The 15,134-nt window shown below is 39.8% G+C and overlaps 1 protein-coding gene across 1 annotated transcript; it reads right to left on the reverse strand.

Annotated features, from left to right (window-relative positions):
- Positions 1 to 261: 261 nt before the first annotated feature.
- LOC310720589 (cationic amino acid transporter 2) lies at positions 262 to 14,013 on the reverse strand. Its single transcript, XM_083531317.1, is given in 13 exon segments — positions 262 to 1,460; positions 2,825 to 2,933; positions 3,025 to 3,191; positions 3,424 to 3,539; positions 4,091 to 4,193; positions 4,317 to 4,453; positions 8,690 to 8,912; positions 9,245 to 9,375; positions 9,588 to 9,750; positions 10,192 to 10,347; positions 11,275 to 11,298; positions 11,301 to 11,644; positions 13,914 to 14,013. Coding segments are annotated over 12 exon segments (1,821 nt in total). The 5' UTR covers position 11,644; positions 13,914 to 14,013; the 3' UTR covers positions 262 to 1,311.
- Positions 14,014 to 15,134: the final 1,121 nt, after the last annotated feature.

The following is a 15,134-nucleotide window of genomic DNA, read 5'->3' on the forward strand; positions in this document are numbered from 1 at the left end:
TCTCTCTCTCTCGCTCTCTCTCTCTCTCTCTCTGCCAATATTTATTTCTATCAATCATTTTTTTTATGACACTGTCTTTCTTTCTTTCTTTCTTTCTTTCTTTCTTTCTTTCTTTCTTTCTTTCTTTCTTTTTTTTCTTTCTTTCTTTAATAACTATTATTATTTTATGTATATTATATATAAATATGTTATAACTTGTATTCAAAATTCATCTGTTATATATGAAGTATTATAATGCCTTGAAGACCTTGAACAATTGAATCCCAGGAATAATGTTTAATGTTGCTTTCCTTAAAAGAAAATAAACAAATAAAGACAGTAAATAAACATATACATGTTCTTTTTTTTCTGCTTTTAGTCTCCCGTAGAAAAAAAGAATAATATTTACACATCTTTATAATATATTCAGTGTCTGTGAAAAGTGTGGAAACTCATTTATAGTCATTTATAGTCTTCAAACACACGTTACATAAAAGTTCAAAACACACAGGAATTGGAGAGTGAATGAGTGGAAAAACGTTCTGTGGAGTCCCAACACGTCTCCTATTCCACACTTCATCACCGTGCAGTTCCGTCTGGACTCATCGGAACCGACTTCACCGTACAACAAGATGACGAGCCGAAGCGCACGTCTGAGTTCTGTACGTGTTATTTAGAGAGCAGACAGACGTCTGGAGTGAAATCTATCATAGAACCACCTGCCCAGACACCACACCTCAATCCTACTGAACTGCTCTGAGATCAACTGCATCACAGGAAAGAAAGAAAGAAATCTCCAACTAGTGAAGAACACAAGAAACACAATGGTGTTGTGGTGCTGAGAGCATGTGAAGCTGTTCTTCATTCTTAGGGAGGATTTTTCAATAAAAATAAAGTGGAACATCTGAACATTTATAGATTTGTTTGGTCAAAAAATTAAATCTTCATTACTGAGTTTGTTGCATAGAAACATAAGGAACGTGTACATAAAACCATAAAACACTGAGTTTCCACACTTTTCACAGACACTGTATATAATCCAATGCAGCCACAGTTATTCATAATGAATGATCAGAATATAGCACAGAAAACACAGCATATATTACAAAAATATATAGTTATATAAAATGTATAAGGGCTTTTTCAGACGGTCAAACTGTTTGCTTAATTTTTTACGTCTGTCTTGTAAAAGTCTTTCTCTTTTTTCTTTTTCTTTGTACAAATCCGCACATCACATCCTGATCAGCACCCACACACACTCGTCATCAGAAGATACCATAATCAATATTCATCAGGCACGGGTCAAGAACGTGTTGCGATTCGGGGAGAACTTTATAACTTGGTTTGTTGTAGACAAACATCCTCTTTCTTCGATTTCTCCATTTGGCCGGAGACGGTTTGCGGCTCAAAGCTCCGAGCTGATTCGTCTCGTGTCTTCTGGACACTGTGCCAAACGCCGTAGCAGAAATAAATCAGCATCCCTGAACAGCAGAAATGTCCCGTTACAGTTTGTTGAGAACAAACAATGACCTACTAATCAAAGATACATGTCATGTGATCATTTTGGTTTGAATAAATGACAGGTGTTAGTGAGATGATGATCCAGGTGGAGGTGTGAGGTCATGATGTGGAGGTGAAGAACATCCAGAAGTGAAGCGGAGTGGGTTATAATGGTGTAAGATCTCACACCTCACTGTGGATTATCACCTTATACCATGGTCACCTCCCAGCATTGAGGAGTTCAAGCTGTTACTGGTGTTTGCGAAACAAAACTGACTGAAAGGATCAAAATAACGATTCATTTTCATCATGCATTTTATATACGACTCGTTCATCTAGATTCTGCTGCTTCGAATCACACACGCAGATAAAGTAGTGCCGTTACATTCCAGTTTAAACGATGCGTAAATAAATAGTAATTCAAGAGAGAAACAACCCTAAACAGTGATGCATGCACAGTCTTCTCAGCCCCTTTCCACCATGTTCCACAGAAATCATTACATACTAGAATCCCCCCACGTTCCTCTCCCAGTCCTCACAACGTATTATCTTACAATAAAACTGGTTCTGTATGAACACTTTGGATATTATGAATGTTATGAGGATTTCTGTGAAGGCTATGATGATATTATGAAGGTTCTGAAGATTTTATGGAGATTATGAAGATTTTCATTTTATTACAAAGATTCTTTGTGAAGGTTATGAAGATCTTCCGACGGTTGTGCAGATTATTGTGAAGGCTCTGAGAATTTTATGAGGAATTTGAGGATTTTGTGGAGGTTATATGGATTTTTATGAAGGGTATGGGGATTTTATGGAAGTTCTGATAATTTTTGTAAAGGTTATGAGAATTTTATGAAGGTTGAGAGAATTTTATGAAGGTTATGAGGATTTTTTTGTGAAGGCTCTGAGGATTTATGTAAAGGTTTTGAGAATTATATACAGGTGTTAAACATTTTTGTGAAGGCTCAGAGGATTGTTTTGTGAAGTTTATGAGAATTTAATGAAGGTTATGAGGATTTATGTGAAGATTATGATAAGTTTATGAAGGTTATGAGGATTTTTGTGAAGGTTATGAGGATTTTTTTGTGAAGGCTCTGAGGATTTATGTAAAGGTTTTGAGAATTATATACAGGTGTTAAATATTTTTGTAAAGGCTCAGAGGATTGTTTTGTGAAGTTTATGAGAATTTAATGAAGGTTATGAGGATTTGTGTGAAGGTTATGAGGATTTTTGTGAAGGTTATGATAAGTTTATGAAGGTTATGAAGATTTGTGTGAAGGTTATGAGAATTTAATGAAGGTTAATGATGGACAACACCAGCATTTGATGATTTTATCCTCACCTACTGCCATCCACACGGCGTAACGGATCCAAGTCTCTCCTCCAAGCTGAACCATCAGATAAATGTTGACAAAAGTACTAACAATGGGAAGCACTGGCACGAGAGGAACCTGTAACCGGAAAGCATTTCTAAGCTTTTAGCCGCTATAGGAAGCATAAGTGAAGTGTGATAAAGGTTTTAATCCCACCACGAGGTCTCACCATGAAGGCGGCCTTGGTGCTGTTCTGAGGTTGTCTCCAGATGATGAAGATGGCGGTCAATAAAAACAGCACGAGTACACAGATGATCAGAATCATCCACCACGTCTCCACCAGGCCTGACTCCAGCCCCTTGGTCAGAGTCACACTCAAGGCCACGATCAACATGACTGTCACACACACACACACACACACACACACACACACACACACACACACACACACACACACACACAGTGTCACTAAGAGACTTGATACTGAAGCTGTAGATGTTAAATTCTTGGATCAATAATTGCAGATTTAATTGATAAGTTTTCCAGAGCTGCAGCTCGTTCACAGGTTTGTATACAAACACATTCTGCTCCTGTGTAATTCATTCAGATGAATGTTTTAATGACTCACTGATGGCTATGGTCAGGCAGGAGACGACTTTCGAGCTGGTGACTGTAGGTGAAGATGGTGGTCGGATTAAGCTCCACCTCTCCTTTTCGCTCAGCTCGTCCGAATCCCCTTTGTATCTGTGTGAACACACAGTCGCACAATTACACACTTACGCTTTAATGGTGAGAGATTTCTGATATCTTTATTATTCAGAAAGTGCTGATAAGGTATATTTTTACAGGGTCAGACTGGGTGATTGGCTGGATGTTCAGGTGTGAGTTCAGAGCAGTGAACACACAGGTAGTTTAGTTATAAACACCAGTCAACATCGTAACATCCAGTTCCAGATCTATCCAGAGTGAGACAGCGATTGTACACATTTCCTAATGACCTCACTGAGCTCCATGGAGAAGTTCTGCGTGTGGTGGAACTTTAATGGTAAATACTGGGATTTTAATAATTGGTTTGAGGTTCAGTGGAAATGCGGGAGGTAATTTGTTTACTGTGAGAAGAAATGACCGTAGAGTTATGGAAGGAGTCTCCAGTTTAAGCGTTTCGTAACAGTCAAATCATCATCATAATATCAAAAAATCATAAGTCGAACCATCTGAGTTTCTCAATAGACAGATAGATGGACTGTTATGGGAAAATGAGAAGGAGGAAAGAGTGAAGTAAATATCAGTGGTACCTGAGGATGAGGATGCAGATGGCCACCAGAGTGTAGGCAAACAGTGTCCCGATGGACATCATGTCCACCAGAGCTTTCAGGTCGAACACGAGTGCCATGATGGCTGAAAAACGACACACACTTTTTAATTTACAAATAATATAAAACCGCCAAACAGCAGACACTTCTTTCTAAAATAGGCTGCATCCCTTAAAAAAAAGACAGGTGTGTTTCTCAGCTCTGTTACCTGCCACGAATCCTGACACGAGAGTGGCGATGACGGGACTCTGTCTGGAGCTCATCCGACTCAGGGGTTTGAAGAGAAGTCCGTCTCGGGCCATGGCGAACAGGACACGTGGCATCGGGAACATCGCACCCAACAAGCTGCCAGATTACAAAAATACAGAACCGAAGTCTTGTGTAACCGAATAGAAATGATCTCTAGTATTCAATTCGTTTCCAAATGTAGGCTTTTTTACAGAGTTTCAGTAAATTTAAGAAGTGATTATTATATAAGTAAATATTTGTGATTTTATAACATTCTGACATGTGGATGATACTGTACATAAAATATGCTGTTATTGTTATTAAAATGTGTTGTTATTGATTATTGGTCTAATTCTGACCCATTTTCCTTAAACGTGAGAGAACTTCCTGTGCTTGTTTCTATGGTAGTTAATTGGTTCTACATGTTTGTGTGTGTTATCTCTAGTTTGCCAGCTTGTCTGTTCCTGTTTTTTCCTCTTAATTTGCCCAAACTGTCTAGACAAATTGTACCTTTAGTGCCTTTAGTACCTTTTCAACCCTGTAGGTGCACCTGTCTCTTATTTACAATTCAGTTTTTTGGTAAAGATATTATATCCACATTTCCAGGTGAAATACATTTTAAAGATATAATAATAAAGATACCAATCTAACCCAGCCATTAGGGGGGGCACAAGCCAGTGTACTCTTAGTGCCGGTCCCAAGCCCGGGTAAATGGGGAGGGTTGCGTTAGGAAGGGCATCCAGCGTAAAACATGTGCCAAATCAAATATGCGGATCACAAATGAGAATTTCATACCGGATCGGTCGAGGCCCGGGTTAACAACGACCGCCACAGGTATCGTTAGCCGACAGGGTACCGGTGGAAATTGGGCTACTGTTGGCCGAAGGAGGAGAAGGAGAGGAGGAAGGCGTCTACAGAGACGGCAGGAAAAGGAGCAGTGTAGGAGAGTAGAGGTTCGGGTTGGTACTTTAAATGTTGGTACTATGACGGGTAAAGGGAGAGAGATAGCTGATATGATGGAGAGGAGAAAGGTAGATGTGTTGTGTGTTCAGGAGACCAAGTGGAAAGGGAGTAAGGCCAGGAACATTGGAGGTGGGTTTAAACTGTTTTACCATGGTGTGGATGGGAAGAGAAATGGTGTAGGGGTGATTCTGAAAGAAGCATACAGTAAGAGTGTAGTTGAGGTGAAGAGAGTTTCTGATAGGGTGATGATCGTGAAGGTGGAAGTTGAAGGGATGATGATAAATGTCATCAGTGCCTATGCTCCACAAGTTGGCTGTGAGATGGAGGAGAAAGAAAGATTCTGGAGTGAATTAGATGAAGTGGTAGATGGTGTACCTAGGAAAGAACGATTGGTGATTGGGGCAGACTTTAATGGGCATGTAGGTGAAGGGAACAGAGGTGATGAGGAGGTGATGGGTAGGTATGGTTTTAAGGAGAGGAATGTGGAAGGGCAGATGGTGGTAGATTTTGCTAAAAGGATGGAAATGGCAGTGGTGAACACGTATTTTAAGAAGAAGGAGGATCATAGGGTGACGTATAAGAGTGGAGGAAGGTGCACACAGGTGGATTATCTTCTGTGTAGGAGATGCAACCTGAAGGAGATTGGAGACTGTAAGGTGTTGGCAGGGGACAGTGTAGCTAGACAGCATCGGATGGTGGTCTGTAGGATGGTTTTGGAGGCGAAGAAGAAGAGGAGGAAAGTAAGGTTTGAAAGAAGAATAAGATGGTGGAAACTGAAGGAGGAAGAGTGTAGTGTGAGGTTCAGGGAAGAGGTCAGACAGGGGCTTGGTGGTGGTGAAGAGGTGCCGGATGATTGGGCAACTACTGCAGGAGTGATGAGGGAGGCAGCTAGAAAAGTACTTGGTGTGACATCTGGAAATAGAAAGCAAGACAAGGAGACGTGGTGGTGGAATGAGGAAGTGCAGGAGAGCATTAGGGGAAAGAGGTTGGCAAAACAGAAGTGGGATCGACAGAGTGATGAGAAGAGTAGGCAGGAGTACAAGGAGATGCGGCAGCAGGTTAAAAGGGATGTGGCGAAAGCCAAGGAAAAGGCATATGAGGAGCTGTATAAGAGGTTGGACACTAAGGAAGGGGAAAAGGATTTATACCGATTGGTCAGGCAGAGGGACCGAGCTGGGAAGGATGTACTGCAAGTTAGAGCAATAAAGGATGGAGAGGGAAATGTGTTGACTAGTGAGGAGAGTGTGTTAAGAAGATGGAGGGAGTATTTTGAGCAGCTGATGAATGAGGAAAATCAGAGAGAGAGAAGGTTGGAGGATGTGGAGTTGGTGAAGCAGGATGTAGATAGGATTAGTAAGGAGGAAGTGAGAGCAGCGATTAAGAGGATGAAGAATGGAAAGTCGGTTGGACCAGATGACATACCGGTAGAAGCATGGAGATGTTTAGGAGAGATGGCAGTGGAGTTTTTAACCAGATTGTTTAACAGGATTCTGGAAGGGGAGAGGATGCCTGAGGAATGGAGAAGGAGTGTGCTGGTACCGATCTTTAAGCATAAGGGAGATGTGCAGACCTGCAGTAACTACAGGGGAATTAAGTTGATCAGTCACACCATGAAGTTATGGGAAAGAGTAGTGGAAGCCAGGCTAAGAGAAGAGGTGACCATCTGTGAGCAACAGTATGAGTTCATGCCGAGGAAGAGCACCACAGATGCCTTATTTGCTTTGAGGATGTTGATGGAGAAGTATAGAGAAGGACAGAAGGAGCTGCATTGTGTATTTGTGGATTTAGAGAAAGCGTACGACAGGGTGCCGAGAGAGGAGTTGTGGTATTGTATGAGGAAGTCAGGTGTGTCAGAGAAGTATGTGAGGGTGGTGCAGGACATGTATGAGGACAGTGTGACGGCAGTAAAGTGTGCAGTAGGTACGACAGACTGGTTCAGGGTGAAGGTTGGACTGCATCAAGGATCGGCCCTGAGCCCTTTCCTGTTTGCAGTGGTGATGGACAGGTTGACGGACGAGGTCAGACAGGAGTCTCCCTGGACTATGATGTTTGCAGATGATATTGTGATTTGTGGTGAGAGTAGAGAGCAGGTTGAGAAGAGCCTGGAGAGGTGGAGATATGCGCTGGAGAGAAGGGGAATGAAAGTCAGTAGGAGTAAGACAGAGTACATGTGTGTGAATGAGAGGGAGGGCAGTGGAGTGATGCGGTTGCAGGGAGAAGAGGTGGAGAAGGTGGAGGAGTTCAGGTACCTGGGGTCAACAGTGCAAAGTAATGGAGAGTGTGTTAGGGAAGTAAAGAAAAGAGTGCAGGCAGGGTGGAGTGGGTGGAGAAGAGTGACAGGAGTGATTTGTGATAGAAGAGTATCTGCAAGAATGAAAGGGAAAGTTTATAGGACTGTGGTGAGACCTGAGATGTTGTATGGATTAGAGACAGTGGCATTGAGTAAAAAACAGGAGGTGGAGCTGGAGGTAGCAGAGCTGAAGATGTTGAGGTTTTCGTTGGGAGTGACGACGATGGACAAGATTAGAAATGAGTTTATTAGAGGGACAGCACATGTAGGATGTTTTGGTGACAAGGTGAGGGAGGCGAGATTGAGATGGTTTGGACATGTGCAGAGGAGGGACATGAATTATATTGGTAGAAAAATGCTGAAGATGGAGCCACCAGGTAGGAGGAAAAGAGGAAGGCCAAGGAGGAGGTTCATGGATGTGGTGAGGGAAGACATGCAGGCAGTTGGTGTAAAAGAGGCAGATATAGAGGACAGGGTGGTATGGAGACGGATGATCCGCTGTGGCGACCCCTAATGGGAGCAGCCGAAAGAAGAAGAAGAAGAAGAATAAAGATACCAATCTAGTAGTACGGACATGTACAATTTATTCCCCCCGTTTTTTTATTTCTAAACATAAAAAAATGACATCGTTTCAGATCTGAGGAAAATTCATTCCAGCAAAACCAACATTAACCTTTCAGACGAGTAAATGTTTAACTCCTGGTCTTTCATTTATTCATGTTCCTTCACTTCTGCCTGGTATTTATTTTTTACGAGATTTGGCATCATCCAAGACTTTATGGCGTCCGACCTCATCACCGAACCCATCAGAGCTCATCTTTCTGCACAAGTGAGTTGTTTTTTGTTGTTTGAGAAGATGATAATGTGGTTTAAATGGTGTTTGGAGTCAAAACGACCCGTTTAAAATCATATTTATATTACAGAGAGGTTATGTTCATGTTCACACACACACACATATACACACACACACACACACACACACACACACCTGGAAAGGACCTTTGCTCCTCAGTTTCTATGAATATTACGATAAATGGCGTCGTGTATTTTTACTGCTATTGAATGTAGAAACTGATGAATGAGATGTTTTCCTTCTGTACCTGGTAGAGAGCGCACACAGAGACCCCACGGCCACGGCGTACTTCGCTGGTTCCCAGCCCACGTATGTGAAGGCCGTAGGAAGCGGGCTCTGGATGCTCAGCAGGTAATACGGCATCATGAGCGTGAGAGCGGCCGAGACGCCAAAGTAAGCCAAAAAACAAATCAGGAGTGACACCACAATACCCACGGGGATCGACTTCTGAGGGTTACGGACCTCCTCGCCTTCAACAGAATAAAAACATACGTCTGGAGTGAGTGATTGGTTGAGGGGCGATGCTGTAGACTTCGAGCACAAGTGGAAAATAAAAATAAATATATTTCTAAATCTATGGGTTTCTCTGTATTTCACGTTGGAAAGTAAAGAATCTGTTCATTTCATAATTGAATTCTGTAGAAATAAATATAAATAAATCACTTGATTTATATTAAAATCTTTTGCATTGTAGGAAATATGGTCAGAACATCCTTTTGCACGGTTGTTTTCTTTATCCCAGATTTCCTCTCAATTTACTCCTGACTGAAAGGGTAATTCCATGTTTAATGAGATAAAGCACCTGTAGTGGCGATACAATCGAATCCTACAAAGGCGTAGAAGCAGGTCGCAGCTCCGGCCAACGTTCCCTCGAATCCGAAAGGGAAAAATCCTCCAGTTCCATATTTAAAAAAATCTGTAGTGTTCGGGTTGCTGCAAGAAAAACAACGAAAGAGAAAAATTGCATCAGTAATGTGTTGGATTTCTGAATTTATCTGCAATAAAAATGATCACAGGTTTCTATGTGGACGTAAGAACATTTGAGAACATGAAGGACACAATGTCTCAGTGATGCGTTCGCACTGGACTGAACATGTTGCAGAATCTTCATTATATTGTGAAAAAGCGTCGATAAAAAGACCTACATGGACGTCGTGGTGTTGATGATGTCCTCCTCGGTTTGATTCCAGTTATTAATGTTGCCTTTAATAAATCCAGCGATGATGACGAACAGCAGCACCAGAACATTTACACCGGTGAAGATCTTGTTAACCATCGCGGACTCTTTTACTCCGAAAGCGAGAATTCCTGAGAAAAGATTCAAAAATATGAACAATTCAGAACGTCACAAATTCTCCTAACACAGCAAATTATTATTATTTTATAAATATGAAAAAAGGAAAATGTATTATTTATAAAAATTTAAATTACATATTCAAGTGAAAATATACTGTATATTATGGGAGATTAAAATTAATTTAATTTAATTTATTTTTATTTTATTTTGTACTTTTCCAGCATATGTAGTTCTTCTCCAAACTTTGTGTTCTCACAAAGTTTATACACAAACTTTCCCTTGAACTTGAAAACCCAAAACTGTTCCAGTATGAAACAAATGTATATTTAGGTTTTTCTGTCTTTCTTTCTTTGCATTTAAAAATAATAATCTTTCTTGATAACAAAAAAAAATTGTGTTTTTCTTTAGTTCTAAAATGACACAAACTTTTGGACTTGACTGGAGAATCTGACCTGCCAGAAGCAAGATAAGTGCAGCTGCAAAGAAGTCTGGGTAAGAAGCGAGTCCAGGTACGTCCATCGCTACATGTTCCCTCAAATAAGAATCGATGACGTTCCCGATGAGATCGTCGAATGTTCCGCTCCAGGCTCGGGCCACGCTGGACGTACCTGCAGAAATCACAGTATGTCTTATAAATGAGAAGAACTAACCCTTAACCCAAACACTGTTCAGCATCTACGCAGATATTTACAATGACATTATTGATGTTTTTAGCTAGAAACCAGATTATTGCACTTCCAGGACTCTGGTGTTCTCAGTGTACAATGTTCTCATGGGTTTGTTTTGTTGTGCCCAATCAGTAGCAGGTAGACTGAGATAAGACTGAGACTGCGAGGAGAAGTGTAGCTGAGAGTTGGGAGATGGGGGTCTCTCTTCATTAAGGAGCCGATGTGCAGAAGAACACATGGAGGTTTCCCACTACTTTAACTCCACAAAGAACTGTAACTGGAGGAATATTTTATGAGAAGATGAGGGGACGGTTTCATGTATCTACAGTATATTCCCACTATTCCACGATATAATTTCCCATTCAATGTCCTCACTGATCTTTCTTGGCTGGGTTGTTGTTTTCTACATTTTTTAACCTTTCCTTAAATTTTGGTGATTTTTTGGCTGTAGTCACTGTGCCTTGTAATTTTATGTTCCCATAATCATGTTTCCAAAATCTGTAAGCTCATATTTCCACAATCCCATGTTCCCAGTGAATATTCCTACATATTTCTAGTTTCCTAAAGATCCTATTTTCTAGGATCTCATGTTGTCTGTGCTGTATTTTATTCCTAGCTTTATTTTTCCAGGTCAGATTTGCAGAGGTTTTATAGGAGGGTTTTCCAATGTATTAATAATTGATAATTCTATTTATATATGAATGCATTCATATATATATTTCGTTTCGCACATTTTCATGATTCAGTAATGTATTTTTATATTTCTATAATAAAGTTCAGTACCATTTTTCACACCATGTTTTGTATAGATTTGTTTTATCGGTTGATTAATCGGTTATCGACGGTTTATTTGTTGTGTTTTCTTGCCTATGACGTAGGACAGCAGCAGGTCCATCCTGTAATGAAGGCCCACACTTCTCCCACAGTCACGTAGCTGTACAGATACGCAGAACCTGTTTTGGGCACACGGGCACCGAACTCGGCGTAGCACAACCCGGCAAACACCGACGCAATGGCGGCAATGAGGAAGGAGATGATGATGCTGGGGCCTGATACGGTGCGCGCCACCTCTCCCGAGAGCACGTAGACCCCGGCGCCCAGCGTGCTGCCCACGCCCAGTGCCACCAGGTCCAGAGTGGTCAAACAGCGGCGGAAATCTGAGCTCTCGTCATCTGGCTCCAACGGCTTTACCCGCGACAGGCTCTTCAGGAAAGACAGCAGCTTTGAGAAAGGCATCCTGGGATGAAGAATAAATACAGTCAATAAATAGTTTATTTGGATTTGATCAGCGGCGAGTGGAGCTGAGAGATGCTGATTAGTTTCCTATAGCAGCATGTGTGAAGTCAATACACTGCGTTACTTATTAAAGAATTGCATTAAAATGTGTAACATTAAATAGTCACGTTAATGTTGTGGAGCATCTGTGAGTCTATTAGTTCCTGTTCTCACCTACATCACAGCGGCTTCAGTATAAACATCATCTTAATGTCAGTAAGAGAAACAAGCTGCACGCTTCTCTGTGAACATGCTGTCGATGTAGAAACAATAACATGGCAGAACGTGCAGATTTGACGTGTCTGGAAAAGTGTGTAAACAACTGGTTTATGTCGGTTTTTGAGGCTCATGCATGTTCCTTTTGTTTCAATGCAACAAATTCGCTAAAATGCAAAACACACAGGGATTGGACAGGAAACGAGTGGAAGAAGGTTCTGTGGAGTCCAAATGGAACATTTGTGTCTCTGCCAGAAGAACTTGTGTAATATGGAGAACAGGAGAGAAGACGTGATCGGACTCCCTCACCCCCACACTCACACATGGAGGTGAAAGTTTAATAGTTTGGGGTTGTTTTGGAGCAGGGAAGGTTCCAGAATGTGAAGGGAATCTTAAACCAACATGGCTCCCATTCCATACGTCAACACCATGCAGTTCCGTCTGGACTGGAGTCTGGAGTGATATCTATCATGGAACTGCTCTGGGATGAATTGGATCACAAGAAAGGAATCTTCAACTAGTGAAGAACATTTTACAAGAGAAAAATTTCCAAGAGGCAGAGCAAAGTGTTTCAGCTGAACGTTTTTGGATGCTTAAAGAGTGTGAAGCTGTTCTTCATGCTAAAGGAGGATTTTTCAATGAAAATAAAGTGGAACATCTGGACATTTATTGATTTGTTTGGTCAAAGGAAATGTTTATATTTTGTTAAGTTCTTAAGTTTGAGTATAAAAAAACATAAACACTCAGAGTTTCAACATTTTTCACAGAAACTTGCTCTATGGTCACAGCTGCAGCTATAGAAAATTATTCAACACCATTAAATGTATTATATATATAAAAATCTAATTTATATTTTAAATGTTAAAAGAAGACCATAAAATACCTCACACGTTCAGTTGAATTTCAGTTGTTTATTATGTTGACTGGAACATGATGTCATTTTGACAGTATCTTGAATTCTATTGGCTGTTCAAATTTTATATATATATTAAATTATAACATGATGTCATATAATTAAATGTCATAATTGAAGTGCACATTCTGACTTTGATAAGCGCGTCTGTCACTCATAATGAGAAACTCAACACTGGCTTTCTGTGATGAGAAAAAGCGTGTTCTTCACAACCTCTGCTAAATCTCACTTCACTGGAAGTAATATTTCTGTAGACTTTAGATCCTAAACACTGCTTAACAACGTGATGATTCAGCTGAAATACTCCACAGGCAGCAAAAACTAAAATCTGAGACAGCTCCATCTGAATGAACACACAAAATCATTTACTGTATTTTTACATCCCATTAAAAGATAACCGACTCGTAAATCACGTGTATATCATGTCTGATGTCAGAGGGAACCGTGGTTTCCTTCCTCGTCTCTCACTCAGGACTCACTTACGAGGAAATTGACTTCACATGTATAATAAAACTGATTTATGGATAGTGAACGTATTAAAGATTAGAATGGGTTCAATAAAATGAATGAACCTTTTAAATCTAATCTAATCCTAATAATATCATAATACATGTAATAAATGTCATACTACAATAATTAATTGTTTGCGTTTACTTGGGAATAATTTATAAAAAAATCTTCATGTTTGGTATCTCCAATTTACCTGGAATTGTGTTGAAGTTTATCTCCAGATCAACTTCAGAAAAATTGAACCAATATTGTATAATTAAAGCTCATAGATCATCTCACAGCTCACAGTTTACACGAGTCTGAGCTGATTTATTTAATATAATACATAAACTATATACAATATAAACACTGATGACCATTTCCCACTTCTTTTTCATTCGTTTACATCATTCAAAATCATTAGAAGGTAAATCAGGGAAGTGTGTGTGTGTGTGTGTGTGTGTGTGTGTGTGTGTGTGTGTGTGTGTGTGTGTGTGTGTGTGTGTGTGTGTGATTGCGTTTGCTAATGCATTAATTTAAATCAGATTTGTATTAAAATAAAATAAAAAGTAGATTTGAAGCAGTCAAGATGTAAGTGTGTGTGTTCTCTTACCTGAGGGCTCAGAGTGCAGTGTGTGAGCAGCGTCTGAAGGTGTGGCTGTGTGTGTGTGTGTGTGTGTGTGTGTGTGTGTGTGTGTGTGTGTGTGTGTGTGTGTGTGCCACCTGGATTTGACCACAGTCCATCTTTCAGGCCCCTCCTGTCTCAGCTCACGTGTTTTAAAATGTTCACATGTAGTTTTTGACAGATTCTGTTACATTTAGTAGGAAAGTGTGATTTCTGGGAGGCTTGACGAAATCTTCTTCTTCACACTCACATTCACACACATATGCACACTCACTCACACACACACACACACACACACATATATATATATATATATATATATATATATATATATATATATATATATATATATATATATATATATATATATATATAAAATATTAAAATATTCAGAATCACACAGAATGGAAATAATGTTTGGAGCAGATCAGATACCACACTGCAAATAATAATAAATTAATTATAAAAATAAATTATTATTATGGAATTAAATCAAATTTTATTTGTAACATACACATTTATACAGAGTATGACATGAAGTGAATTTTTTTTATGACTGTCGAACATCAAATATATAAAGTATAAAGGTATAAAGTATAACTATAGGGTTAAAAATATAAAAATAAACTATACTATAATAATAATAATTATTATTTTTATTGTTATTGCTGCAAATGTAATTATATAGTAGCTCTGTGGTTAAGGCTTATTAAAACTGATTAGAAGTTCGAACCCCAGTATTGCCAAGTTGCCCCTCTTGGGTCATTAACCTTCTGTGTTCTGTTCTGGGTGTGTATCACTGTGCTGTAAAGTAAAACACACACCCTGTTATCATTCATTAAAAAGAAATATACATTATAAATACTTATTATAAAAAAAAAAGATTTCCAGGACTGTTGTGGGTTCAAATCCCAGGACTGTGTGGTTGTACGTGTGTTTGTGTTCTAATCCCTGGACTCATGTGCAAGGTTGTGAATTCGGATACTGAGTGTGATATAGTCACGCAGGTGTGTGTGTTCAAACCTTATAAGGAAAGAAGTTCTGAAGCATTCGGGCCTCACATACAGACTAAACAGTTTTTTCTCTCAAGCCATCAAATTCCTCACGACACAGATCTAAACTGTACACACACACACACACACACACACACACACACACACACACACACACACACACACACACACACACACTCAACTGTATGTTACTGAA

Source organism: Silurus aristotelis, assembly GCF_946808225.1.
Source record: "Silurus aristotelis genome assembly, chromosome: 26".
Lineage (NCBI taxonomy): Eukaryota > Metazoa > Chordata > Actinopteri > Siluriformes > Siluridae > Silurus > Silurus aristotelis.